The 27703-nt window shown below is 42.4% G+C and overlaps 1 protein-coding gene across 1 annotated transcript; it reads left to right on the top strand.

The window, feature by feature from the left end:
- The first annotated feature begins 363 nt into the window (after positions 1-363).
- Positions 364-26391, top strand: LOC113015940 (TSC22 domain family protein 1). Its single transcript, XM_026158322.2, has 3 exons — positions 364-3162; positions 22841-22892; positions 24481-26391. The coding sequence occupies exons 1-3, from the start codon at positions 1124-1126 to the stop codon at positions 24727-24729; spliced, it is 2340 nt and encodes a 779-aa protein (XP_026014107.1). The 5' UTR covers positions 364-1123; the 3' UTR covers positions 24730-26391.
- The last annotated feature ends 1312 nt before the right edge of the window (positions 26392-27703 follow it).

The following is a 27703-nucleotide window of genomic DNA, read 5'->3' as shown; positions in this document are numbered from 1 at the left end:
TGCTGTTTATTTTAACAGTTTAGTAGTTCTTTCAAAACAGTGGCTTCCTAGAAAAAAACAAACACAACACTTAGGCTGATGCTGCCTTTCATGTGCAATCAGGTCAATTTGTGAAACATATTCTATCTATGTCGCATATGATGTTTTTACTGTTTTTGAAATTCCTGAAGCCAAATCTGTTACACCCATGGTCCAGAAGTTGGGTCATCAAAAAATTAAATTCATTATTAAGCTCAAAACCCGTTCTATTACGCGACAGTGTTCTAGTGTTTGGGGAAATCCGTTCCAACAATCCAACATGAACGTTGCACTAGTGTGAAGAAATGGACCCGGATACGCATGCGCAGTGGTTATGTTTGCGTTCCTCCTCCCTCCTCTGAGACTGACAGCCCGTTAGCTGCTGCCGCTGCTCACCGGCAATGAGACAGCAAACACGGACGTGATACGACAACCTGAGATGGACTTAACGAGTACTTTTTACCACTACAAAGACGGATATTATTTAACACCGTCGTTCATTAAGAGCAGAAGGTGTCTCTGACTCATTTTTTGGTCTCTGAGGTGTAAAACGAGACTCGACGTCCGGGAGAAGGAATGGATGCGACGGCTGATTTCCTGCGACACGCACCGGCCAGCTAAGAGGCTTGCAGATTCGCGTTGAGGAGCGGTTGAGTGCAGCTGAATTTGCTCACGGTTTGCCTTATTTCTCCGTGCTTAAAGTGGCAGCAATATCCTCAAAAATACAGTCGTAATCGGGAGGGTGAAAGGATACACGAAGTTCCAGAGGAGCGTATCTAATCGACCCAGCGCAGCTTTAGCTAGCCAGCGGCTACCTGGATTTCGCATTCTGTTGATTTATTTTGTAATCGATTATAGTGTTGTTTTTATTGTCATGCAGCTTAGCTCCTGCAGAGTTAGGAAGAGGAACACCGCCTGCAAGCTTGGGTTTTAGCCTGACTGCAGCTGGGAGCGTTTGGCTTGTGTGTGTGTGTGTGTGTATATGTGTGTTTGTTTGTTTTTCAAGGCACGTTAATCACGTGACTTTTTCACTTATGGCTCGCTATTTGCGCTAGCTAGTAGGCAGCGCAGCTTTTTGGCCTCGAGAAACTCTTTCAGCATAAAAATGCACCACCAAGACTTCCCCGGAGACCTGTCCGGGACCGGGAGCCGGAAAACCGCTTACCACTACAGGAGAGGCAGCAGCGGGGCGCCCCCAGCCTCCTCCGCTGCCGGTGTCAGCGCAGTGGACGACAATCCAACCCAGGTTGGATCCTCCTCTCCTGGACTCCACCATCAGCCTCAGTCCCAAGTGGCTGGAGCTCAGGTGAAGAAGAAAAGCGGCTTCCAGATCACAAGTGTCACTTCTGCTCAGATAAACGTTAGCGGCAACAACAGCTTGGCAGATGATACTGAGAGCTACGACGACATGGATGAGTCCCACACTGAGGACCTGTCCTCCTCTGACATGCTAGATGTGTCCGTGTCAAAGGCCACGGATACGGGTGTGCCGGAGAGGAGCTCCTCTGATGAGACTTTGAACAGCCTCCATGGAGTCGACACGCCTGGACTGGTGTCACCCAATGAGCCTCTCCAGCCTCATTCTATCCCACAGGGGTCTCAGCATCACCCCTCTATGGTAAACGGGACTGTGCATCATCAGTACTACCCTCAGCAGCACAGCCAGGCCCACCATCATCACTCTGACAGCTTAGGAGGAGGTGAAGCATCACTGCCAACACTTCCCATTGCTCCTTTGGCAAGCTCCAGCCCATCTATAGCTTCCAAAGTTGGTCTTAACCAGCCTCAGAGGCCACCAGCAGTGTTTGATAACACTAAAACTGCAGGGGGGGCAAGCCAGCCTGCAGCCTCTGTTGTTGGTGGGGCAGCCACTGATCCACTTGTACAAGGCAGTGTGAACATTTCTACTGTGTCGGCTGTTGCTGCTGCTCCAGGTTTTGATAACACTAACATGGGTGGGCAGGTGGCTCCTGTTGGTGGAGGAACTGGTCCATCTGCTGCTACTGCTCCTCCTCCCAGCACTCAGACTCACCACACCCAAACTCAGACAGCCACCGGCTCTCGCTTCAGGGTGGTCAAACTAGACACAAATTCGGAGCCGTTCCGCAAAGGGAGATGGACTTGCACAGAGTATTACGAAAAGGAGGTTCCTCATCCTCCTATGGCGGAGGCAGCAAAAGGTGCAGAGGTGGTTGCAGACCCTGAAGCAGGTAATGCTGGGATCAGTCCAGGTGTAGCTGCCGTACAGCTCCCTCACACCGTGCAGCCCTATCAGCCACCAAGCCAGGACTTCACTAGTCCACAAGCCATGCAGAGTCCACTGCTGGGACTGGCACAAACCACACCTGTAACCTATGTTTCACCTCAGGAGGTTGTTGTAGGGAAGCCAGCGGTTCCTGTCAGTATCCCTCCTGCATCACCACAGGTGACACCACAGACTGGTGTAAGCCAGCCTCCACTAGTAAAACCCCAGCAGCCCTATTCTGTGGATCCTCTACAGCCTCAGCCACAGGGAGGGTATCCTGCACCTCAGCTCCAAACGGGGGTCAGACAACCAGACTTTATTCAGCCCACCGCACCTTTCCAGACACAAGTCCAACCTCCACTGCCGCATGCCACGGCTATAGTCTCTGTGACGCCACTGTCAGGGGTCACGGTGCAGCAGCCCGTAAGCATTACCCAGCAGCTGCCCCATCATGGTCAGGTTGCCCCATCTGCTACAGCAACCATTGCCGCAGGACAGCCCCAGACCCTCCCAGCTCCACCTCAACCCCAGATTCGTCCACAGCCACAAACCCAACCCCATTCTGCTGGCACCATCACCATAGCACCCACCCACGGGACCCCCTACATGCCTCTGACTGCGCTGCAAGCTGATCTTCAGCCCATCCTCACGCCAGGCACAACCTTCACCCATGTTCCTGCCATAACAGCGTCCCAGCTGGAGGACGCCCAGAAGCTTCTGCTCCAGCACCAAGGTCTGCTCGGGCTGCCCAGGCTGGGGGCTGCAGCAGGTGGAGACGGCGTCGCAGAAGCTGGCAGTGCTGCTAGAACTCTGGCCCACATGGGGATGTCCGCTGAGGCCAGTGCCTTCATGGTGGCTGCAGGCCTGAGAACTCATCATGGTGAAGGAGAGGAGGACAGGTGAGGATGAATGGCTTGTGCTACCTAAACTGTTTGATTCTAATGTAAACTGTGAAGGTCTTTAATTAAACAAAAAGCTATTCTTGGTACATTGTAGGCAAAGCTGAGGTACAAACAAAATAAGTCTTTCCCATTCCTGTAATTTCTTTTTCCCCCCCACATCAGTGGTACACACTCTGGTCTTGTTGTTTAAATCAGAACTAGAAGTTCAGTGTCACATGTGCTTGATCCTGTGTCCCTTGAGGTGGTCCCCCTGACAGCTATCAACACACCAGACATCAGAAAAAAAAAGCCGACTGGACACTGCTGCTGTAAAACATCAGTGGCTGCGGAGCTGCTGACTCACTGAGGTGCTTGTGACTCAGCAGATGCTGTAGCCTGTTCATCCCCCCACCCCCCATTTCTATCCATCTACTGGACACTTGTCCAGTTTTTTAGTCTGAGTTTCCTTTCCCTTCACTCTCCCCTTAGATTTAATCTTTTGTTAGACACCAGCTCTGTTGATATGTGCCATGATATGGAGAACTGTGCAGCAGTTTATTTATATGCACACATACCAAATGCTCATTTTCTAGAGTTAGTAGTTTCTAAAAAAAAAAAAAAAAGCAAGCTTTGTTTAAATTTAGTTGCTTCGGGGGGGACTTGACCCATTTGCGTAAAGTTGTGTTGCATAAATCTAAAAACTGTGGCGACAGAGAGAAACAGAATAGTGTCATGGAAGCATTCTCCTGTTACCATAGTGCTGCCCTGTGAGCTGGTTAAGCAGGAGATCCATGTTGTGAGTACCGTTAACCCCCCCTCCCCAGAGTGTAGAGGGCATTTGATGGACTGCCACCAGGCTCCACTGAAGACCACTAGGAGAAAAGGACAACATATTCTGTGGATGTTGTGGTGTTTTTGTAACCAACTGTTGGCAACAAATAGACTTTTTTTTTTTTGCTTCCAAATTGTTAGCAGCAAAAGAGAGAATATTTAAAGCTGAATTCAGTTATCACGTCATGATTTCAGTTGTCTTCTTGGCGTTCGAGTTTAAGAAACAGAGAAACAAATGATTGCTGGCTTAATGTTGACGTAATCTCAGTAACGCTGAGCCACAGACAGAGCAGGACAGTGTTCGCTTGTGGAGGCTTTTGTCAGCAGTTCGTGGCACCCCATCAAGGCCGTGTGCAAGTGCGTTTCTGTCTGTCAGTCAGCTTCTTTTCTTGCCATGAATCAGCTACTGTCCTGCAGCAGCAGACTGTCTTGCTGTGTGTGTGTATCATCTTTGTTTATAGTCATTGTCCTGTCATGCTGCGATCAGGCTGTGTGTTTCCGTTACTGTCACAGCTTTCGTTCCACCCCCTCTGTCACAGTCTCTTTTCTTCCTGTTTCCTTTCTTTGTGAAAGCATCTGAGGTGATCTCTCTTCTCTTAGACACCAGGGCTTTTGTCTTTCCAATCCTAAGATGCTCCTTTCTTCTCTACAGGTTGTGACCTTAATGATGACTAACATTTGTACACATCCAGTTGTAGGTGTAGCTTTTCATGAAAAATAGGGTGGAAATTGTTGTCTGTGGCTGTTGGCTTATTGGAAACATGTCAGTGGCTATCGCTGAGGAAAAATAATTTCCAAAGAGTTTCAGAGGTCTCTTTCCACTTCCACCTCTGAATCGACACTAACTCATTATCCTGGGTGATCGGTTTCCTGTTGAGCCCAATCAGCCCTGTTCACACCCAATATTGTTGCTTCTGTGTGTCAGAGTCCAGATTGAGTCTTTAAAAGCCGTCACGTTGCAGCTGTCAGGAGGTCGAAAACGCTTGATCTAGCACAGCTGCGGACACGGACACTGCCAAGTTCTGAAACAAAGATGCAAGGGTGTGTCTGCAAAGGATCCTGCTCTCGTTTTTTTTTTTTATATCTGCCCCTGTGATGTTAATTAGTAATATCACAGCAAGACCAGGGTCCTCCTCCCTAGGGCAGAATATCAGCTTGCTGTAATTGGACTTTGGGATATCAGAGTAGAAGGAAAACACTCATGACCTCACACAAACACACTTCTAGGTGACCGTGCACTTGCCGTCTGTGTCCTGCACACACGTTTCTCCATTTCTGTCAACAACACTGTGTAGAAGTGCGAATCTGCAGAGAAAGTGACTTTAGGAGTAGCCTCCTTTTCAACCTCTGCAGGTAGTTTCAACTCAGAGTGTACATGGTCTCCTGTGCAAATTTATTCCTTTTACTTCCTTTATGTATGATGCCGTATGTAAATATCTGTCATGTGCTCTTTTAGACTTTCAGCTGACTGAATGTCAAAGTTACCTGAGCTTTCAGTTTGCTTGCAGCACATTTTGCATGGATATTTACCCATATGACTTCATCCTCAGCTGTAAAAGCTAGAGGTGTGCTCTAGTGATTTATGGCCTGTAAACTTTTTACACAGCTTCTTTTTTCAGCTTTAGATTAGCAGCATTGTGTCTCATCTTGAAGCTTTCTTCTGTGTTTTACAACCCTTTTCAATGAAGTCCACATCCTTGGCAGCAGTTAAAACATTTGTTCATTGTTGGATTAATTCCACTATTATTATTGATCATTTTTAAGAGTCTTCATCTGATCTGATTCATGAGCATCAGAGTGTAGCTCTTCCTTCCTGTTTAAATGACTCCCTTTTAGATATTTTAGCAGAAAAGGGCCATATGAATTTGAGATGTTCGGCTTCTTAAAACCTCTTCAGGTCATAGAGATAATAAGCCACCTGTCAAGCTGTATTTGTAGTTATACTGGCTCGGCCTCATGATTCATGTTTGCTAATATTGGCACACCTGCTTTTAACTGACTTGTCATTCATAGCTAAGCTTTGACAAAGCAGAGGAAGTCCCCGATGGCTAAGATTAAACTTGACTGTAGCTGGCATCAAAGAGAAGTTGCTCTGGGTGCCCTTTTATTTCAGGGAAATCCAGCTGAGCACTCCCACAGTTACCAGGAGAAGGTCCAACAAGTCCAAAGCAAGTAATATGATGCTTTAAAAAAAAAAAATTACCTGGGAAAAGCAAATGTTACCAAAAAACCTCATACTGTTCTGTTAATGGCAATGGTATTAAGCTTTAAAACAGTCATAGTGCAGCACACATTTTTGCACCATGACTACTACAAACAAGCTGAGACAACAAATTAAAGAGTAAAATAGAAACTCATGCCTGACAGCATCAGACTCTCAGGTGTCCAGGAATGTTTTATTCTATTTTTGCATCTGGGTGTTGGATTTAAAGCTTTCAGTAATACTAGTTCCTAAATGAAACCTTTTGAGGTCTTGTTTTTTCCACGTAGAGCCTTTAGGGTGTTCAGTAGCATTTATGGTTTCATGCCAGTTGTACCTGTTGGAGCAGTGTGCTCAAGGTGAGTGACTTTTCCATTTATTTCTTTTTTTTTTTTTTGTGGTTAAGGCAAACCGACAGACACACCTGTGGCAAACTGTCTCAATGCCGGTGGTTCTCAAACTGTGGGGCAGGCAAACAACCAGGTGAAAAATGTGATGGGAATTCAGGGCTGTGTAATTGTGTTTTGATTTTGGAAAGTTTCTCAGGGGGAGATACAAAGTACACATTTAACCTTACTGCACACGGAGAGACATGGAGCAGACTTCTGATCAGATTTTGTAATTGATACCTTAGATTTGTCTACGAGAACGCTGAAGGGTAGTTTTTATTCAGTTATTGTCTTGTCTATCACATGGGGAAAAAAGTTAATGCCCATCACAGTTCTTCAAAATTACCCCACTACTGATTAAAATTTTTAAGGTGTGGGGCGGTCCTCATTTTCTGAGGAGGGCATGTCACCCAAAAAAAAGATCTGAAATGTGCTCAGTTCCTTTTACGTTCCCATCAGATGAAGGTTTTGCAGTAAGCCCCACCAGTACATAACTTTCCTCCATCACCTCATCAGACGCTTCTCCTCAACTTCAACAAGCATTCTGATCCAGCTTTTTATGAGATTGACCAGGTTTTTCTTAGAAAGGATGTTTGGCTTCCAGGTGCCTCTTCAGCTTTGTATAGCAATATGGTAGCATTTGCTAAAATTCATTGAAGCCACAAAATAGTAGCTTTCACTATAGTTTCTGCTGATAGTGTTATATCTCTTTATTTTAGGTGGTGAGTTATCTGCACTGGTAGTTAATTGTTAGCTTATGGATGGGTACCAAAGGATGGTAGTTTTGATTCGGCATTTGCATGCTTGCCTGTGTAAATTTATATCATTTGCACAACATGAATGCAGAAATACTTCCTTTATATACAATGCTGATATGTAAATGTCTGTCAAGTACTTATTTTAGGCTTTCAGCTGACTGAATGTCAAAGTTACCTGAGCTTTCAGTTTGCTTGCAGCAAATATTATGGGGATATTTCTTTATGAATTAATTCTCAATCAAGCGATTTACTGCCTATAAAACTTGCACATTCGCAGCTTTATATTAGCGACATTGTTTTGTAGTTTGATTGCAAGCATTTGGATTTCATTGAAAAAGGTATTTCATTGGTTATGGTAGAAGTTTTGCCAATACCAAAGTATTGACCGTTAGAAAGCAGCAGCTAATTTCATAGCATAATGCAGTTTAATTAAAGACAATGCGTGTGAAGAGGTGGTTTCGGTTAAGCAGGTTAACACCAGCAAGCTCCTCGCAGGTTGGCCTGCTTGAAGCTTTCCTGATCATTTCAGATAATACACCTTATGAAAATGAATTGCTCACAGCTGTTTTCAACAGGAGAGAGAGATGCCAGATGCTGGCAGCAGAGGTGCATAATATTGAAGGTTGAGATAGAAAGATGTAAAGTTTCATTGGTAACAAGGTCTGTCAAAGCTAGCATTAACTACTTTTATGTCATTATTTTACACCCACATATGGATAGCAGCACTGATAATAGTATTGATAAGTGTCATTGAGTAAATCAATAAAATCTGAATGATAGCCACCCCAGTAAAACTCATAAGGCAATAATACCCCCCCCCCCCCCCCCACACACACACACACACACGTTTTATTGTTCTCCTTACCATCAGTCAGAACTGTTTGATGTGAACTAATATAATTATGTAATATTGGTTTCCACATGGGAACCACTTTTTTTCTTGATAAACCAAGCTTCAGTTTTTCCCACGTGGAATGTTTGCTTTGATCAAGACAAACCTATGAAATCATAGATGTTTTCTGGCAAAAGATGGCTTTGTTTTGCAAGTGGAATCAAATGTTTTCAATGGTATTTGGGGTCATTTCTTTGAGGGAACACAAAGACTTTCATGAGGTCAAACTCAATGAGTTCACAAGCACAAGTTGTTCCCTCTTTACCATAGGTGTCAAACTCTAATTACATTTGGCCCGTGAAGCCATATCAAATTATTATTAGAGCTGGCCTACTGGTGTTATACAGCTAATATATATATTGTTTAGTATTAAGCTTTCCTTGTTCCATATTCAGTTTTTCAGCAAAACTTGTTTGAGTCCATAAGAAGAGATTCATTCTTAAATCTGGAGGAAGATTATTATTATTTTTTTTTTTCAATAAATATTAATGTTAGCCCGCGACTTTGTTCCAGTTTTGAATTTTGGCCCACTGTGTATTTGAGTTTGACACCCCTGCTCTATACAAATATGTCTGTGAAGTTTTGTGAAATCCTGCAGCAGAATTTGTCTTGAGTTGGCCAGCTTAAACCCTTTCCTGCAGGCGCCTCTCCAAGCACGCTCATCACAGGTGTATTATTTGAACTGTGAACTGCCGCAAGAGCTCAGCAGGTTTCCCTTTGAGTTGTCGTGGATGGTTTAGCTCTGCTTCAGGTTTACTGGGCGGCATCTCCTATCTGTCATGAGCGATAAGTCACACCTGAGGGCTGTTGTTTCTCCGGTAATTAGTTTTAACATCACGTTACGCTTCAGTAGAGACGTTGACTCAACTGTTGGTCTGCTCTGTTGTGCTGCTGCTGAACCACGAGGTGGCAGTGTGGGCTCATAAATGATCACAGCATTGAAACGTGGTTGTTTATGTAACCGTAATATGCTTGTAGAGTCACTGACCTAAAATATGCCTTACAGCTAAGCGGACACATCCCTCCTGCATGCAGTGTACAAACAAAATGAGCAGTTTAGGATCTTCTCTGTGCTTGCTGTCAGAAATCGGCATGTAATAACTGTTTGGACGGTTGCTGCATGCAGGGGTTGTTATGATTTATCCCAGGGAAGGGTTTGAAATGCACTGGAGGTTATTTCTGAGATGGATTTGCTCCTATAAGCATATTTGCATCAACTTGTCGCATAAATATGCATCCCCTTTGCCTCAGTGTAGAAACATTTTGTATATAGTTGCATTTGAAAGGCAGTAGATGAAGTTGTCATGGCACAGTGTAATTTTTCTGTGTGGTGACAAACCTAAATTCTGCACATTAATTTCAAGGTCATTGGGGATTTATATGCAGTGTAACCTGCACGCAAATGTCTGCTTTCTACATGCGCAGTTGATTTTCTGTCATGTTTGAGACTGTGCTATCATCTCTGAAAGTGCATCTTTGTGCGTGCGTGTGTGTGTGTGTGTGTGTGTGTGTGCGTGTGCCTGCGTGTCCTGAGATCAGAGTGTCCGCTGGCTCTGACGGGTTCTGTTTTGGGCAGCATGTGTTGGGGTTTTAGGGCAAACGAGTGTCACGTTTCTCTGCCTTGTGCCTTCATGCAGAGCTGCTCCTAAAGAAAGTCCCACACCATTGAGATCATAATGTGGGTCCATGCATGTAGAAGCGTGTTTATGGCTTGAGCTGCTGGCATGGTTTATGGTGCATGTATGTGTGAAGTTGTCGCTGTTTACAGGAGAGGGAGTTTATTGGAATGAGTGAGCTGCTGTTTTCCTCCAGGCTTTTGTACTGAACGGAAAAGATAAGCAGGGAGGTGCATTTATGATTTTAACTGGCTGTGTCACAATAACTGTGGTGTTATTTTTTTTTTTTCTTTTTAATTCTCTGGCTTTTCTCACACTGACCTAAGAAGTAAGAAATGTGATGATATTGAACATGAATCCATGCATTTATGGTAGGTAACTGAGCATATAGTAATTTCATATCCTCAGCGTAGCTAGGAAGTGGGAGACTGCTTGTACTACTGAAAGTTTTGTTTTTGCAAATGTAAGGAGGATCTACTTAAAATTTTCCACATGCTCAAACTACATTCTTTAAGTTTAATTAAAGCTGATCTCCAGGGAAAAAAATTCTCTACTAAACCGTCCAAAATAACTATTCTTCTGACAACCCAAAGCACATGGCACATTTCTGAATTCATCTTCTATAGCCTAATGCATCTTCTTGGAATTTTCTTTTAAAGATACCCGTTATGGGGGGAAAAAATCCTTATTTACTTAATCCCTTTCCCTTTATTCCATCCTTCTTCTGACTGGCTGCCCTTCACAAACAGAACGTTTGAACAGCAGGTGCGTGGGACTGGTGTGCATGAGATGACAAAGTCTCTGAGTAGTGAAAACCATCTGAAACAAAACATTTCAGAATGTGGAACTTTTAAAATCATGGCGTAGTATGCTCATAATGCCTGGCTTTCTAAATTATTTGAAAGGCTGATCCTTACAGCTTCACAAAGTAAACTCTGTAAGGAGTGTAACTAATCAGTACATTTTTACAAAGCCTCAAATATATCCCTCTAGATATACATGGGATTTCTGACTGTCCTTAGTTATTATTTTGCGAGTTGGTCATATTGGCTTTTAAAAATTTTTTTTTGAAAGCCACTTTATCATATAGCAAACAGTATATTAATGGGTGTATAAATCTAGTGTTTGTAAAGCTAATGTATAAAAATGTCTGAGACAAGAGGCCCAAGCAAGAAAACCTCTGTGGCACATGTTTGATTACAATTTATCTATAATTAATTATTGTTTTTATGTTTTATTTTTTTTAACTCATCAACACTAAATAAATGAGAATAACCACAGACATGATTCTAGATTATTGGATACTAGCACATGGCCATGCTGCCTTATTGTTTGGCCTGTTTGTGGTGTTGGTAAACTGACACACTAAATCACCTGGAGAGACTAAAGACATGGTGTTGGATTTGGTTTATATGCTAAAAGTGGATCATTTTAGCCTGTTGCCAGGTTGGTGTGTAACCTTTGTGGTTATACATGAGAGCTCATTGTCATTGCGAAATTGAAAAAATGGGATGCTTTGATAAGGTGTTGTAGCAGCATCGAGGCTAAAATCGGGCCTTTTTCAGCCTTTTGATAGCTGGTTGCCAGGTAATGTGATGGCATCATAATATTAGCATCCTTCAGAGAGCTAAGCTGTAGTTTTTGTTAGTTTGTTTTTGTATTTGAACAACCAAACAGGCAAATAGATTCTGTGTTATAGTGAAAAAGTAATAGTAACAAAGTATAGAAATTAGGCGTATTTTTTTTTATGCTTTAAGCTATAAGACCTGAGCTTATACACCTAGGTTTTTTTGTTTGATTGGGGGGTGATTTTAATCACAGTCTGATCACTTGATCTTGATTGGATCATTAACACAAAATAAACTTAGTTATTGTTATGCATTTCTAGTTCATTGATTGCAGACTAGCATGCTTTAAGGCAGCATTAGCAGCTCTACATGGGTGTTTTGGTGATAGTAATGTGGAATATGATATTGGCGATGTTTGCATTGTGGTTTCAGTTTCAGTGCTGAGGAGTTTCTGTCCCAAAATAAACTTCGTGGGGAACCCGTGTGCTGTAGTTTGATATGGCTGTGTTTCTTCAGGGGGACTCTGTGCAGTCATTACCCTACACCTGCTCTCCTGAGCTTCTCCTTTCCAGTTTCTCTGGTCTGTTTTTGAACACCTTTCATTCTCACATGACAAGAACATGAGAATTGTAGCACCCATCCAAGAAAAACATTTCCCCCTGAAAGTGAAGCGGTAAAATCGTAATTGTGTGTGAAGCCTCTGCGGTTCTCATTGTTCAAACACATTAAATTCACTACGTGATGCCTGCTGACCACGGAGAGCTGCAAGCAAAGTTTCTCAACTGCTGGTGAGAAGATCTTTACTGTTACTGTAGTGACAAGCAAGCTCGCTGTGTTTCCACCGAGTGCTCGAACTTAAAACAAAACACTTACCCATATGACCGAGGCTTGGCAACATAACTTCCTCTATATTGTAATTGTGTCCAAGGTTGTCTAATATTTGGATGTATAATCATTTAACCCATGGATTATAGTGAGTAAAGTGTGCAGGGGAAGCATCATTCTGGGTACTTGGAAAAGCTTGGAAAAGCTTTTTAGTACTACAGAAATATAGTCAGGCTCATAAATATTTAAACACTGGCATTTCAGGTATTTCTTGTATACTCAACCACCACAGTGCGCTTGAAATTCAAGGTGTTTAACAAAAAAGTATTGCAACACCTCCTAGAATTACAGGCGTTGTTATAGACCTCCTACCTTCACAAGCTTTAGGGGTAAACTGTTGATTGACAATCGATTATTTAATTGTTCAATTTGAGCTCCGTTTGTTGGGAACTACACATTATCACCTTATTTTGAGTGTAACTAAATTTACAGACATTCTGTCGACCACATGATTACAAAAGTGATGTCTAAATTCCCTCATCGAGTCTTGTCATTCAACGTAATTTGAGAAATTTTTAAAACATTAAAGTGACGTCTCCCATATTTTCCTTATTTCTATTTGTTTGATGCGGGTAAGATTTATTGCAGAATGTCTTTTTCTTCTTCTTCACTGTGTCCAGTGGTATAGAATCTGGATTGACATGTTTATAAGATCACTTCTAAGTTTGCGCGTAGTCCCACCTCCAGTATTATGAATGGATAGTCATAGAGGCCTATCAACAAGTCAATGATCCCCTGGCAACTGCTGGTCAATGGTCAAAAATCTTGCCATCTCCTAGTTTGCATTGAAGACACGGACTTGTCTGGAACTCCTTGCTAACTGCTTGCGAAGTCTTAATCATTAGTTATTAGTAATCTCTGGCTCTCTTCCAGTGTGTGTCTGTTGTCCCGTCTTCCTCCCTTCACCTCTAACCGATCACAGCAGATGGCCGCCTCTCCCTGAGCCTGGTCCTGCTGGAGGTTTTTTCCTGTTAAAAGGGAGTTTTTCCTTTCCACTGTTGCCAAGTGCTTGCTCATAGTCAGCCATTTGATTGTTGGTGTTTTCTGTATTATTGTCGAATTTTTACGCTATAAAGCACCTTGTATTGTGAGTTGGCGCTACATTAATGAAACTTTATGTAACTTTATGTTGAAGAGTGCGACACAAACTGGTAACAAACTTTTATCATTAAAATTAGTCATGCCATTTGAAGCATGTTAGTTACAACTTTAAGTTACAACTAGTAATCACAGGGAGGCTTTTGGTGTGGCACCCTCTTGGCAGCTGATTTTAATTAGCAAACATTTCCAACCAGTTAAAGAATACACCTTTTTCGCCCTAGTGACTGTCAGGGGTTTTCTGACTGGTAGGTAGGCTTGTGTGACCGAGGGCACCTATTGCCCACAAACACAAAAAAACGAGCTACCCACATAACCTCATTCAAGGAGGTAAAATATGTAGATTACAGTTATGTGTATCACATTCGGTCTTACAGTCTCCTCCCTTGGCTGTTTCTGATTGTCTCCTTTTTTGGCAATTATTTATTGTTGCACTTACTCCTCCCAGCTTTATGGCAGATCATTATCTGTCAGATGGCAGATAATGATATCTCTTTTTTTTATTTTTTTTCCCATGAGGAGAAGAGGGCACATCTGCACCATCACGAACTAGTCGCTCAGTCTACATCTCGCTGTCTTCCCTCCCTTTCCTGGACCATATGGCACTGAGGCTGGTTATGTAAGGCATTGCGTGCACGGCAGTGAGCTATTCTCTTTCGCTTCACTGAGCTTCAGCCCTGAAGGTCTGATGCCATGAGACTTATTGGAGTTTTGTCTGTGTTTGGGCATAGATCAAGGCAGATTATCCTCTGCTGCAGACGGGTAGAATGGTGGCTTTCATCGCTACCTCTGCCCAGTCAGGTGTTCCACCCTTCAAAATACTAAAATGACTCAGTTGTCATTCCAAATTCAGTTCAAACACACCTTTGTTTTTTCCACATTTGGAAAAATTATCTGAGATGTCATCTGTTGCTGAGTAAAGGACAGAGTTAAAGCCTCCCAAACTGGATTCTGCCAGTCTGCATACATGACCTCAGATGCACACACAAACATGATGCACATGCCCAGGGAGACACACACAAGCTCACGCCTACCAAATGCTCGAGAAGAAGTGATGCGGAAGGAGGTGGGTGATGTGCAGCTTGGAGGACGGGAGAGATAAAGAGAGGGATGTAAGGGGAAAAAATGGAAGCAGAGGAATCTTACTTGAGGGATAAGCTGAATACCAAAGTGTGTGAATAATTCAATTTGAGCTTTTCTGAATGCTGCTGCTCTCTCTGGTCATTTTTGAGAGACCCCCCCCCCCCCCCCCCCCCAAAAAAAAAAAAACAGCAGCCGACAGCACTGTACATGACTCGTGCGTAATAAGCGAATGAATATTGCAGAAAACAGAGATTTGAGATAGAAAACTGTTCTTGAAGAACATTGAGAGAAAGAGCTGTGCAGCAAGTGTGATTTTTTTTTTTTTTTTTTTTTTTTTTTTTTTTTATCGTGGTGGAAGCAAAACAGCACAAGTTAGAGGAAATTCATGACGATGTTTATGTGAAGCTAAATGTGAAGCTTGGTTTTGATCTTCTTTTGCTGCTGGTTCAGTCAATTTTGGTTGGAGAGAGACAAAACCTGCAGCAAAGAATATAGCACAAAAAAAGATGTAAACGCAGGGCGCGGAGCTGATGCATGAGAATCTGTGAGCTGTCGGCTTTCAGCACCGATTGTGTGTTCGTGTACGTGCCGTCGGGTGAGAAAGCCGATATCTCAACAATTCTGATGCGCCAGGTTCGCGCCCTGCGTTTACGTCTTTATGTGGAATCCGTTTATCTGCTCTCACTTACTGTTTTAGTTGCTTGGTGGTTGTTGAAATAGTTTTGAGGTTTAACCTCAGATTCCGGGGTTTCTGACAAAATACAATTACATTTAAAAGTCAATTCAGGATTTAATGAATTGATATCGCGTTATTCAAGCTACTCACCTCTCTCTATCCGCCTGCTCTTTCAAACGTATACACGGGAAGGACTACAAGAATATCTGGACCACAACCAATCAGAGAGGTCCTGGCCCTGACTATCTTAGATCGTGATATGGGCATAATGTGTCTGTTGTTGATAACGCAGAGACTTCCAGAGTTGCGGAGACCCTTTTTTTTTCTTTTTCTTTTTTTTTTTCGCATAGGAGACCAAATTGGTCACACTGTAAAGCCCTGGTGTTGGTCGCCCAGCTCTGCTTCCTCTCAAACCACATAATAAAAATGAGGTGGAAGTGCTAGTTACACTCAGCTGGATGCTTTTATGAGGCAGAACATAGATAAACGGAAGTAAAATACACTAAAGGGCATTTATGTTGCTGTTGGTGCAGTTGGTTTCTCACTTTTCTACAGCATAAAGCTACTAAAGCCTAAAGACATCCTCTGCTTCGCTTGTTTTGGCATTTATCTCCATTTCTCTCTTCCTATTTCTGTACACTCTTCAGACACAGAACAGTGCTGCTCCTCTAGATTTACAGAATATTTAACGCTCCACGATTTTTATTTTTAATGGTCCCTATCCTGCAGATTAAATTGATACTGCCTGACTGTGCAGTTCCCAGTGTTGAACAGAAAAGCCCTAACACTCAATTCTGAAGCTAGGAGCCACAAACTGGGTGCGATAACAATCAAACTGAAGCAAGGTGTAAAACAAAACATTTTAGTTAACTGAAATATGAATTTAAACTAGGGCTAAGAGAAATATATTAAGTAACTGAAGCAATACAGAGCATAGGCGTGAGATGGTAACATGAAAAATGTAACTATTTAAAACTAAATACTTTTTAAACTACATGTAAATTGAAATAATCAAACCCAGTGTGGGAACTAAATGAAAATAAAAATGGGAGAAAATGCATTCAAATTAATTTAACCCCCCCCAAAAGAAGCAAAACATTATATTTAGACTAATATATTTAACTAGGTGAACAACATAAACCCTGCATCATCTGCTACCACATTGTGGCAGCGCATCCACTCTTATGTAAGCTCCACAGGGTGTGGCAAACGATGTACCCCACCACTGTTTTGCCTTCTGCTCGGAGCTGTACAAAAAGGTGGACAACAGTGTTGGTCGAGTTCTGCTTGTATTGAATGAAGAGAAGGGTGAAGCTGTTGCAAAGGTGCGCTGCTAAAGCGTTAAATTGAGCACAGACTCCTGCTTGTTGTTTTGTGCAGCGTTTGGGACGTTACCTAACTAAGTCAGTCTCATAGCTTGATGCAGTTGCACAACAACGTATCACCGCCAAAACTAAGAGGATTTTAATTTGCTATTAAAGTCCCTGAAACATCAGGGTCACATCAGTGTTACTACATTAGTTCTTATAGGCTGTAGTCTTCAGGGTCCAATATCTACAGTAACATACAGGTCAGACTTTTGTACAGGCCACACACAGAAGCTTTAGAGGGACTTGGATGCATAATGAATGAAAGCAGCCCATATGCGATGTCATGACGTCAAGGTCTGCCACAATTGGCTGAGCCAAGTCTGTTGCGGCACCAGTGATTGGCTGAAAGTAAAACTGCCTGAACATCAGTGAAGGCTTAACTCAGACCTTTTGTTCCAAGCGAGCATGCGTGCGAGCACACAATGTACAGATATACAGCGTGAGCAGTAACGCTGGCCGTCTTGCATCGGTGCTTCAAGTCAAAAGTAATTGCACTGATTATTTCCGATACCAGCCAACTTCCAGCTGTTACTAGGATTAGTGGCACTGGCAGTTAAGGAAAGAAAAGATGATGTGACTTCCACCTAATGGGGTTAATAATTTCACTGTGTGCATCGAGTTGAATCCCACCAACAAACTCCCCAAGTGTGCCCTTTTTCCGCCATTTTGTGGCGCCCACGGCTCCTCGCCATCATCACTCTTCAGAGTTGCCCTTTTCCCTCTTTGTTCTCTACTTTTCTTCAAGTCAGCAACTCACAGAGCTGCTCTCTGTGCTGCTGATTGACCTGATTGACGATGTTGGCAACAACAATTGGGCTCAGTTTGTTGTTATTGTGGCCTTTGTTCAGACACTAGTGTAGACTTTGTATGTGCTTGTGTTTGTTTGAAGTATTTCCCCATCTCTTTTTTTTTTTTTTTTTTTTTAAATTTTGCTAGTGTGGAGGTACACGTGAGGCGTGCTATAGCTGAGACCCACACTCAGGGCACGTGTGCGACCACTGATGAGAGGTGGCAGCATGGCTAAAAATGTGAACGTTCTCCGCGAAATGAGTTGAAGAGTCGGTGCGGTGTGCGGGGAAGTGCCTGGTGTATTCAGGGCTTACCTCTCTTATCATCAGACAGGCTGTTACAGAAAAGATGAAAGGGAGACGAGGTGTAGAGCAAAGGGAGTGATTTAAAGACAGCCAGGAGAGTTCTTATGGGGGGTGCGTGGTCAAAAGTGGCTCATCCTATTGGACGGATCACCCTGATTTCTGCTGACAGTTTACATAACAACAGAAGAGGAGGTGACGTGACTCCTTACGCAGTGACATCACTGCCCACCCTCCTATGCTTTTGCTCCACGTACCCAATCATCTCAGCCTCTACTTGTAATTCAGGCCTAGTTAGGAGGCAAATCAGGAGGACGTAACACACTAAGGTGCACTCCTGTTGTGTACGCGCACACACTCCTCTCCTAGTCTCTGCTGCTGGTCAGACGCCCCTATGTGAAGCTCCCACAGCTGAAGGGAGTGAGGGGGTCGGGCCCAAAGGACATAGGTCAGGAGGACAGAGGAGGGGGTGCGGTTGTAGTGTTGGTGGCAGTGGTGTTTGTTTTGGGGACACTTTGGTGGGGAAGTGGGTTTGCATCAATGAGAGACAAGGGGCTGGCCAGGGCAGGAGCAGCAGAGCAGGACAGGGACGGAATGGCCCTGAAGCTGCTCTTCTGGGAGCTGGAGAAGCATCTGAAGAGGTAACGATAGCTGTGGTTTTGTCACATTGTCAGAGGACTTGCAGCGGCTAGGTGGGGTTAAATCCAGGCGGATGGCAGCGGGGCTGTGCGGTGATGTGTCTGTGTGCTGTTGTTGATCTTGTGGTGCAGTTTCCAGTATAAACGTGCATCAGCGTGTGAATGTGTTTCCCACTTCTACCTGCAGCAACGGCCGCTTAAACTCCAGCTGCCAATTTGTTCAGTGACAATGCGGGCTTGCTTCTACATGTGCACGTTCCCCTCGACTGTGAGAGCATGAGGGCGTGACTGGCTGTAGCTGCTTTGTCTTTGTCATTTTTCCCTCCAGTCCAAACTGTCAGTGATAAGCACTGTGTTAAAGTCACTCTAATGAGCCACTCAACACGACCAGACCCCAATAAAATATTTGCATAACAATCTTTTTTAGTAGATAAATTGCCTTACTTTTTATAGTGGGCGTGCAGCCCCCTCACCTCCCCATTGTTTTCTTTTTATAAGCAGATATCACCGCAGCATGTGATGATGCTTCTTAGGATGTGAAGTGTGCTAAAGGGGGGAAAGCAGAAGTAACTGGAGATGTTATTTTTCCGACTTCTCTAAAATCACTAGATCCTATCAAAGTTCCTTCATCAGAGCCACCACAGTCAATGCCGGAGCCAGAGGAAGTGAAACACAAAGATATTAGCAGGCCACAGGCCTTGTCGTCCTCCTCCTCCCCAGAGAGGGGTCTGATCTCCAACCTTCAACACTCCCTTGTTTAAACACGGCTATTTTTTTAATGAATATCCCAGCCAGGGACTGATATAACCCAACTAAAGTGCTTAAAAGGTGCAGATTGTTCCAAGCTCTGATTACAGTCTCTTACATGCGTGCAGTCAGCCAATGAAATTCAAACCGAAAACCACAACACGAATGCCAGGACAGTAACGGCTTCTTTTTTTTTCATGCTTTGTTTCCAGTAAATTTACTTCCTTTATTTTATGTCCACTCCTCCATACCGTAAAAATCACACGGTTAAATAATCTGATTGACCATTTAAGGAAAATATTGATCCTATTGGAGAGGTTTGTGCTTTTGTAGTGATCTGAAATATAATTATCACAGTATGGTGGTTTTTCTTTTCTTTTGTTTTGTTTTGTTAATTTATTACTGCATAACATTTTAGTTTTCCAAGGTGGAATATTAAAAAAGAAACTAAATATTTACATTTGAAATTGAGAAATTTCTATTTTGCTTTTTCTTTTTTTTCTTTTTCTTTTTTAAAGGAAAAAAAATCCATGATCATATATAGATGATGATGATGATGTATGGAGGGTTAATTTGAGAGTCATTGCCATTTTTTCCCACTAATCTTGTTCCACCAGTGCTGAAAGCAAATAATGGTTAATTAATTTATAATTTAAAAAAGTAAATCTGGGGGCTGGACAAAAATAAATAACTCCTTAATTAATGAGAGATAAGATGTCAGCTCTGCAGTTTTCCTATGCCTCATTTAATGTTTTGTTTTACTCGTAATAGTAGTAGTATTACACAGTTGTAATTGATATGTTTCAGGTAGAGTTGCTTTATTAATTTAAACTGGAATAATATATATTTAATGTGATTCCACATTGTATTTCCCAATAATTACATAAAAAATGTTTTTTAAAAAAAGTCAAACCATCCAGTTGTTTAAATGAAATTAGAACGAAATTAATCAGGAAACTATGGAAGTTTGTTTCCACCACTGGAAAAAAAAAACCCTAAACAAATTTAAAACAAAACAAAACAAAGAAATAAGTCAAAATTTTAAGAATTCTTCTATGAAGAAAAATAAATGAGAAAATCTGTGGCAGCAACAAACAGCAAAGTGCCGAATTTGGGTTAACACCCATTCGTTTCTGTTTAATGATTAACAGTTAATGAAATTCAGTGCTGAGCTTTCCTCCAGCTGAATCGTTGTTCTGGCAAAAGAAGAGCAGGAGGGAGTTTATAAATAATCTGCAACAACGCCTCCTCGCTAACAAAGAAGAGAGGGTGGTCCAGTGTGACTGTACAGCAGAGTGCATCCACATATCAAACAGGCCTGGAGAGGAGAAAAAGCTGCTGCACTGTTTGGTATGAAACATGAAAACCACTCGGCAGACTTTCAGGCTTTGTGTTTATATTTATCTTTGACATCTGGCCAGTGCCAAGGTTGGCTTTTACCTGCTTTTAGGGTCAACTCCTGGTCAGTTTGATAACATTTGCTCAAAGCCCATGGTAGTGCCAGTAATGCATTCAGATGTATGAGTGGCTTTAATACACGACTTACACCCAATAGGGGGCGACATTGTTTTACATAACAGCTTCTGAAGGTTTGCCATACCTGCATTACATTTTTATCCTGTGTATGATGTGAGAAAGCAAAAAAAGGCTTGTTGTGTCTGAACAGCTGCCCTGTTGTGTGACCCTCTTTTAGCGGTGGCAAACATAAGGCTCCGGTGCAAGAATCTGCCCACTAGTGACTCCAATCTGTCCCACTGGTCAGTTTTGGAAAATGTGAAGAAGGGGCATAAATCTTAGATCTTTAACTGTATTTTTACAACTTTTGCAGCTTTTACTACTGATAAAGACCTTCCCCATGGTCAGTCATACTACACGAAAGCAAATAAAGTACATAAATAACAACTAAGTAAATAAACAAGTAGATGATGAAAAGTTTTTGCTTTTTCTCTACACTTTTTTTTTCACTAAAATTTTCATCTATTGTAAAAATACATGGGTTTTTTCAGTTTTTTATTATTTTATGTATTTTATGATCACAGGACAGTCTGCACAATAAGCTAACAGAAACTTTACTGTCATTTTAAAATATTTATTTCCTTCAGTTTAAGCCAAGAGTCATGCTGACACACTTCTGCCATTAAATATAACAGTGTTTCTTTATCATGTAGAAAAACTAAGTTGAACTGGTCAAGTTACATTTACTAAAATGATTTTGTGAACTTGGAAAACTAACGAAAATAAAACAAAATATGGAGGAAATACTCGTTTTAGTATTTGTTAGTCTGGTTAAAAAAATGTTACAACTTGCCTGATGATTGACAAACATGATTAATAACAATTTGGACGTCTGCTTTACTGAGTCAACTGCTTTCAAGAAGTTTGTTTTTATTGTAATATTTGTGCTGATTTTCCTCAAACTTACGTGGGACATATTTCTTCCATACAATAAGAAGTCATAATCAGTCAAAGTGAAATAAAAAATAAAAGCTAATTAGAAAACACAACTGTAATAACTCTTGAGGTGTGACAGGCAAAACAGGGATGTTCTTGTTTTATTTAGTGAGCCACCTACAGCCCAGTTTGATATCAATGGGAGCCGGACCAGTAACAAAAAAAAAAAGAAAAAAGAACTATCAGTGTACAAACATTCAATTACACATTTAATCTCCAAGATATCTCAATGTAAGATAAAGTAGTGCAGTTTAAACATCACGCCCCAGTTTTTTAATATGATAAAAAAAATTCTGCTTGAGTAAATAGGAGACATGAGTCAGCGTGACTCTGGGCTTATATTGTAAGATATGGGTAAAATTACAGAAAAGGTTCTGATGGACTATTTTTTTTTTTTTAATTATAAAACACAAGGTTTTTGTTTTAAAAGGACAGAAAAATGTCCCATCTACATTTCTACTGTAGATAGTGGGGGTGGGGAACGCAGTAATTTTCTGTCATTATGTTTTTTAATATATTAAGTAATTACTCTTTCGTAGCATAAATAGCCATGGGGGAGGTCTTTATCAGCAAGAAGCTGTAAAAAAACAACAAAACAAAAAACATTAAAAGTCCAAATATGCCTGTCCTACTTCACGTTATCCAAAACCATCCGTTAGTCCGTATTGGAGTCTTTGTCGGGCCGATTCTGGGTCCCCGGGCCTCATGTTTGACACCCCCTGAGATAGCTTTAAAAAAAATATATATATATATATATATATATATATGTCGCATATATTGTTATAAGCAGCTTCCTCTCCGCCAATCAGGCGCCAGCCAGCCGCATGTGTTATGCAAATGAGCTATCTCGTCCTCCAATCAGCGGGCTGCTGGAGCTGTTTTCCCGCATGCATCAGGGAGAGAGGGAGCGGAGCTGCAGCCCGCCGCTTTCAGTCTTTGTGTGCTCTCTCCCGGCCGGTCGCCCGGAGAGCTGTGGCAGCACCCGGCTCTCAATAATGCGCTGTTTTTTCTACTTTTATACCGCCGGAGTCCAACTTTGTACACACGATGCGTCGCCTGCGGGGCTTTTAATGGACGGGATAGCATGAGCTCCCAGTGCTACCCGGTGGCGATGGACCTTGGCGTTTGTCAACTGAGGAATTTCTCGATTTCGTTTCTGTCCTCTGCGCTTGGGAAGGAGAGTGCATCAGTCAGGGTTGACAATAGGTAAATGTCAGCACTCTGTCTTTGAGGCTGTAAGCAGAAAATTAGAAGGGGGGGAAGGTGCCTTTGCAGACTTCTTAAAATCCCTCTCAGCGCTGTCTTTAAGGGGAGAAGGAGAAAAACAACAGCCGCAGTGGTCACAGCTAATGTTGCATCATCATCATCATCATCAAACAGGTTTTCCTCTCTCTGTCTTGCAGCTCCTCGGGTGCAAGTGTGGTGGCCATCGACAACAAGATCGAGCAAGCAATGGTAGGTGACACTTTGTACCCCTTTAAAAAATGTATTTATTTTTAAACCATCTGCAGTATGCTTTCTGCACGTACTTGCAGCCCTGTGGTGTTATGTAACCCGAGCACCTACAGCGGTAAACTGTGCCCCTCCTGCCTTTTTATTTTCGCGTTTTCTTGCACTGCATGCAGTGTAGTGAGCACAGAGCGCTGGAAACTGGAAAGAGCTTTCTAGAAATTAAGATGCAGATGCGTCGGAAGGGTTTTTTGTTTTGTTTTTTGCGCACTAGGGCACCTGCGGGTTTGCGGGGAAGCTTTCTGCTCTGTCGCGATTTGTCCCGATGACCCTCGAGCTCTCTGGTAGCTCAGTTTGAGTCGGGCTAAGGATTCACACGCCGCCCCCACCCCCCCAAATACATCTACATACGCCCCTTCTCTCTCTAGTTTCCAAGTGTTGCTAGGCAAGCAGGAGCCTCCCCTCCGCGCGGTATAAATAACTCGGCCGCTGATTGGCTCCTCCCACTCCGGTGCGGGAACATTTTGTTCCCTAGTTGCTACATATCAGGGCAGGGGGGAGGAGGAAGGAGGGTCCACCAAGGATGCTCAGATTATTAAACCCAAATCCCCCTTCAGCTCTGTTCTGCCTTCATCATCACCGTCATCGTCGTCATGGGAATAATCTGTGAAGCTGTTTCTGCAGGAGTTCATGTCGCCCTTGTTTTCCTCGTGCTGCTGAGACAGCTGGCATGCCCCTGCAAGACTCATGCTAATTTAGCCTTTGCTGTGTTACCCATTTCCCCCAGCAGCCTGTCAATGTCTGCTTGTTTTTATTCTGCAGAAATTACTCAAATTACATTTGTGCATTGTGCATTGCAAGTGCATTGTGCAAGCTTGCCGACTAACCCTTTTGCTTATAAAAAGTCTTAAATATTGAACAAAACATGCATAAATATTTACCTCACAGTGATGTAAAGTAGAGGAAAATGGCGTTTAGTCATATTGGAAATGCCAAATCGTGGCAGGTGCACGGAGGAAAAACTTTGTAGTCTACTCATGGGTTTCTTCTTTTAGTATGTTTTATAAAATGTCAACAAAAATGCGAAACCTGACTGTAGGGGAAATCTAAATGTAACCATTTAAAGCCTGAAAAATAATTGCCAGAAAATTTGTTTATTGAACCTTATGACAGTTTATTTTCATTAATTAAATATTCATTTAAATGTATGGATTTTAATTTGTCATATTTGCAAAAAATATATTGCTTCAAACTGTATTGTGCAAATTATTCAGTTTTTTTGGAGCCGTGCACCTCTGACACATCCATATCACACTGATGTAGACGTGTCAAACTGTGTAACACGTGATTTTGAAAGGGGTTAAGGAGCCTCAAATAGTACAGTTTGAGTTTTAATTTAGCTTAAAAACTACGATAATTGTTGCTAGCTTAGCTTTCTGTTGAACAACCAGCCAGTAAACATTCAATAATTTCACTTCTGACTGGAAATATAAAGTTGAAAGAAGCACATTTGTAATTGTTGTCGTCATTGTGTAAGGAGCCCAGTGCCGCTGTATTATTTACTCATTCTTTATCCCCCACCCTCTTCCTCCAGGATCTGGTGAAGAGCCACCTGATGTACGCCGTGCGCGAGGAGGTGGAGGTGTTGAAGGAGCAGATCAAAGAGCTAATCGAGCGCAACACTCAGCTGGAGCAGGAGAACAATCTGCTCAAGACCCTGGCCAGCCCCGAGCAGATGGCTCAGTTCCAGGCTCAAGTCCAGACTGGTGGCTCCCCGACTGGCACCGCCCAACCTCCGGTCCCGGCTGGCCCCTCCACGCAGAGCTCCGGCACATCTGCGTAACCCAGACATTGGAGAGCCCTCTGACGATGAGAGACCGGGGGGATGGAAGAAAGAAGATGAGAAGGAGGAGGAGAAAGGAGTCTCGTCATACTGTGAACAGACTCTAGCATTAAGACTCTGCCAGTGTTTCGAGGAGCACACACTCGGGCTCAGCCGGAGGATGAACCACTCTCTTTTGTTGCACATTTTATTTAACTGACTTTGGAGTCACACCGATGTGTAATGTGTAAGTGTGTGTGCGTCTGCGTGCGCGTCTTTGCCTCGTTTCTGACTTTTAACCACCCGCTTCAGACAATCCTCATTGTCATGCTGGTTGTTGTTGTAATCATCATCATGGTGACAACAACAATGTGGGGAAAGGGACAGAGCTAACAGGAACCGACCCTGCCGCCATCTTTAGGGCCGCTAAAAAAAAAAAAAAAAAAGAGGGCGGGAGGAGTTAACCAAGGGCCCGGCCAATCAAAGAAGCAGGCTCTTGTCAGTGCCGTTGAATACGTTGCGGTGTGACCCCCTCCCCACTGAAAACATGTGCCATCGTCCCCTACCCCGCCTTGCCGCACCCTGACTGTCCATCAGCGCACAGTGTTTTTTTTGTTTGTTTTTTTTAATTCAACATCTTCCTGTTTTCCTGTTGCACTTTTTTTTTCCAAGCGGACTTTTAACGGATGACCGAAGATTCATACAACCCACCCTCAATCCGGGAAAGTCCCAGATCTCTGAGGATCACCAGTCTTGACATTCTTCAAGGGGAGGATGGTCATAAAATCTATGAATTAAATATCAGCTGCTTCTCATTGTTCACTTTGAGAACTGAGTTTGAGGTCCACGTTGCCCACCCTTGACACCCCCTCCTTGTTCTTTCTCAGACAACGCATTAAAGATTTATGCAGGGGATCAATGTTTTTTGGCGTTTTTTTTAAGGAGGGCTGGGAGAAGCTTGTTTTGTCTGTCCTATTAATTTTGTTTTGGCTCTTGTTAATGTAATAATGTCCAAGTGATCTGTAAAAATAAATGGCAGGAAGGCAGTTCGATAGGACATGACTGTTTCTAGCTAGTGATCTTTGTATAGGTGAAAATTTTCCAGTTCAACTCTGCCAAGTGCCTGGTTTCCAACCATAGATACATATATAGAAGCCTTTTTGTTGTTGTTGTTGTTGTTCTACTATTTTGTATATATATCTATGGTATGGCCAGGTTTTTCTCTGATCTACCTGTGATGTCATTACTCAGGGTGGCAACAGAAGAGGACCTTTTACCTCCACACTAAGATGCTGTCTCTCCTGTGGTGACACACGGCCTTGTACTGTATCTGCCGTTGCTTCAAACTCACTCGCTCAAATGTTCTGGACTCTTTAACCATTTGGAGACGTGTGTAGTTTTAGTTTTTTTTGTTTTGTTTTGTTTAAATAAATCTTAGCATTTTTTTTTTATTATTATTATTATTTTTTTTTTTGTACAGCCAAGTGTTTGAGTTGCTCAGTGCAACTGGAGCGCTGAACACAATAATGAGACATCTGGCTTAAAAAAAAGAAAGAAAAGGAAAATGCCCAGCAGCAGAAGTATGTTGATGTTTTGTGCATGTTCCTCAGCCCATCACAAATGTGACGTTACAATTGCACTAGACAGTTGCACCTCAAATAAAAAAAGAAAAACATGACAAAACTGGGAATGTTTTTTTGTTTGTTTGTTTTAAGTCATAAATTTATCATATGTTTACATCTTTTCTCCTCTGGAAGCTGAAAAATTATAGGTATTAGAAAAATGGTAATTTATAAATATTTATGGCTTCCCAGTTTACAACATGAATGGCTGGCTCTGCCAAACCTCCGTGCGCATGCGCAAGTGAGTCTACTACGTAAATATTTATATATTACACGGGTGTCTCATTGGTTCCATATGGCCGAGCCTCCCCAACAGAACCTTATGGTCGGCCCGCCCATCCGCCCGATTCACATGGACATGCCCGCTAATTGCGAGAACGTGCAAAGGGGGAGCGAGCAGGAAAAATGTAGACCGACGGCTGAGGAGCCGAAGATGGCGAGTTTGACACTGAAACGTGTTACAACGGAGGTCCCGCCCCGTTTTTAGTGCATTATATTTAAACGGGTAAAATCAGCCGTTAGTTTCATTTTGCAGGGAAAGTTGCGACTTATAAAATGCTTGAACAGTATGAATGTGTAGTTTTGCGGGTAAAGATTAGCTGCCACAGTGCGTGATATATTTATTCAGAGCCAGAGATTTTAGAAGTAAGAAATCAGAAAAAGACGAACATAATTTCTCCTGTTCAATCAGGTCAAAGCCACACCCAGAATCATTAACGTGTGCAGCTGTGCAGTAAAACTGGTCATTAATATTTATGACTGCTTGTCAATGAAAGTCAATAAAATCACCTGTATTATTTATTAAAATAGGACCATGCTCTGTTGACTTTTACTGTGAGCTGTTTATATGTTAAGGTAAAGGTTTGATGGAAGGACATTAAAGTATAGGAAGTGCAAAACATAAGGTTAAAAGGAGCATCACTGAGAATTATGTGTAACCAAATGTTGCTGTTTAAGTGGGGCTACACAGCATCTTTATTCCTTGTCCCCCTGTCCCACTTCTTGAGACAATGTCCCACATTTTGACTGGGGCTCTGCAGAACATGCAGGTCCTTACAGTCCATCTGTGGCCTTTTTCCTGAAAGGCTATAGATGGACTGTAGAGTGAAATGAAAATTATGCCTATCAATGAAAGTTACAAAGTGTGTGTCATAATTGGATAGAAATTGCTAAAATTAGTCAGATATGTCTCAAAAAAGCCAATCTATGGATACATCCCAACTGAAACCCCAAAACTGTTACTAGACAGAAAAGCATCTGAAATAACAGATAATACAGTATATGAAGACTATCGCATGCTAGCGTAAGAAGAATTTCTTTTTCTTTCTACCAAACCTTACTAGCTATGCATGGGATATATGGAACATAAAAAC

Source organism: Astatotilapia calliptera, chromosome 23, assembly GCF_964374335.1.
Source record: "Astatotilapia calliptera chromosome 23, fAstCal68.1, whole genome shotgun sequence".
NCBI classification, from domain to species: Eukaryota; Metazoa; Chordata; class Actinopteri; order Cichliformes; family Cichlidae; genus Astatotilapia; species Astatotilapia calliptera.
Note: the sequence above shows the minus strand (reverse complement) of the source record. Positions and strands in the feature narration are given on the sequence as shown.

Bases quoted from the DNA above. Each gene is read 5' to 3' on its own strand.
- LOC113015940 (XM_026158322.2), top strand. From the start codon at position 1,124: ATGCACCACCAAGACTTCCCCGGAGACCTGTCCGGGACCGGGAGCCGG. The intron at 3,163-22,840 runs GTGAGGATGAAT...TCTGTCTTGCAG, and splicing joins GGTGAAGGAGAGGAGGACAG to CTCCTCGGGTGCAAGTGTGG. The intron at 22,893-24,480 runs GTAGGTGACACT...CTCTTCCTCCAG, and splicing joins ACAAGATCGAGCAAGCAATG to GATCTGGTGAAGAGCCACCT.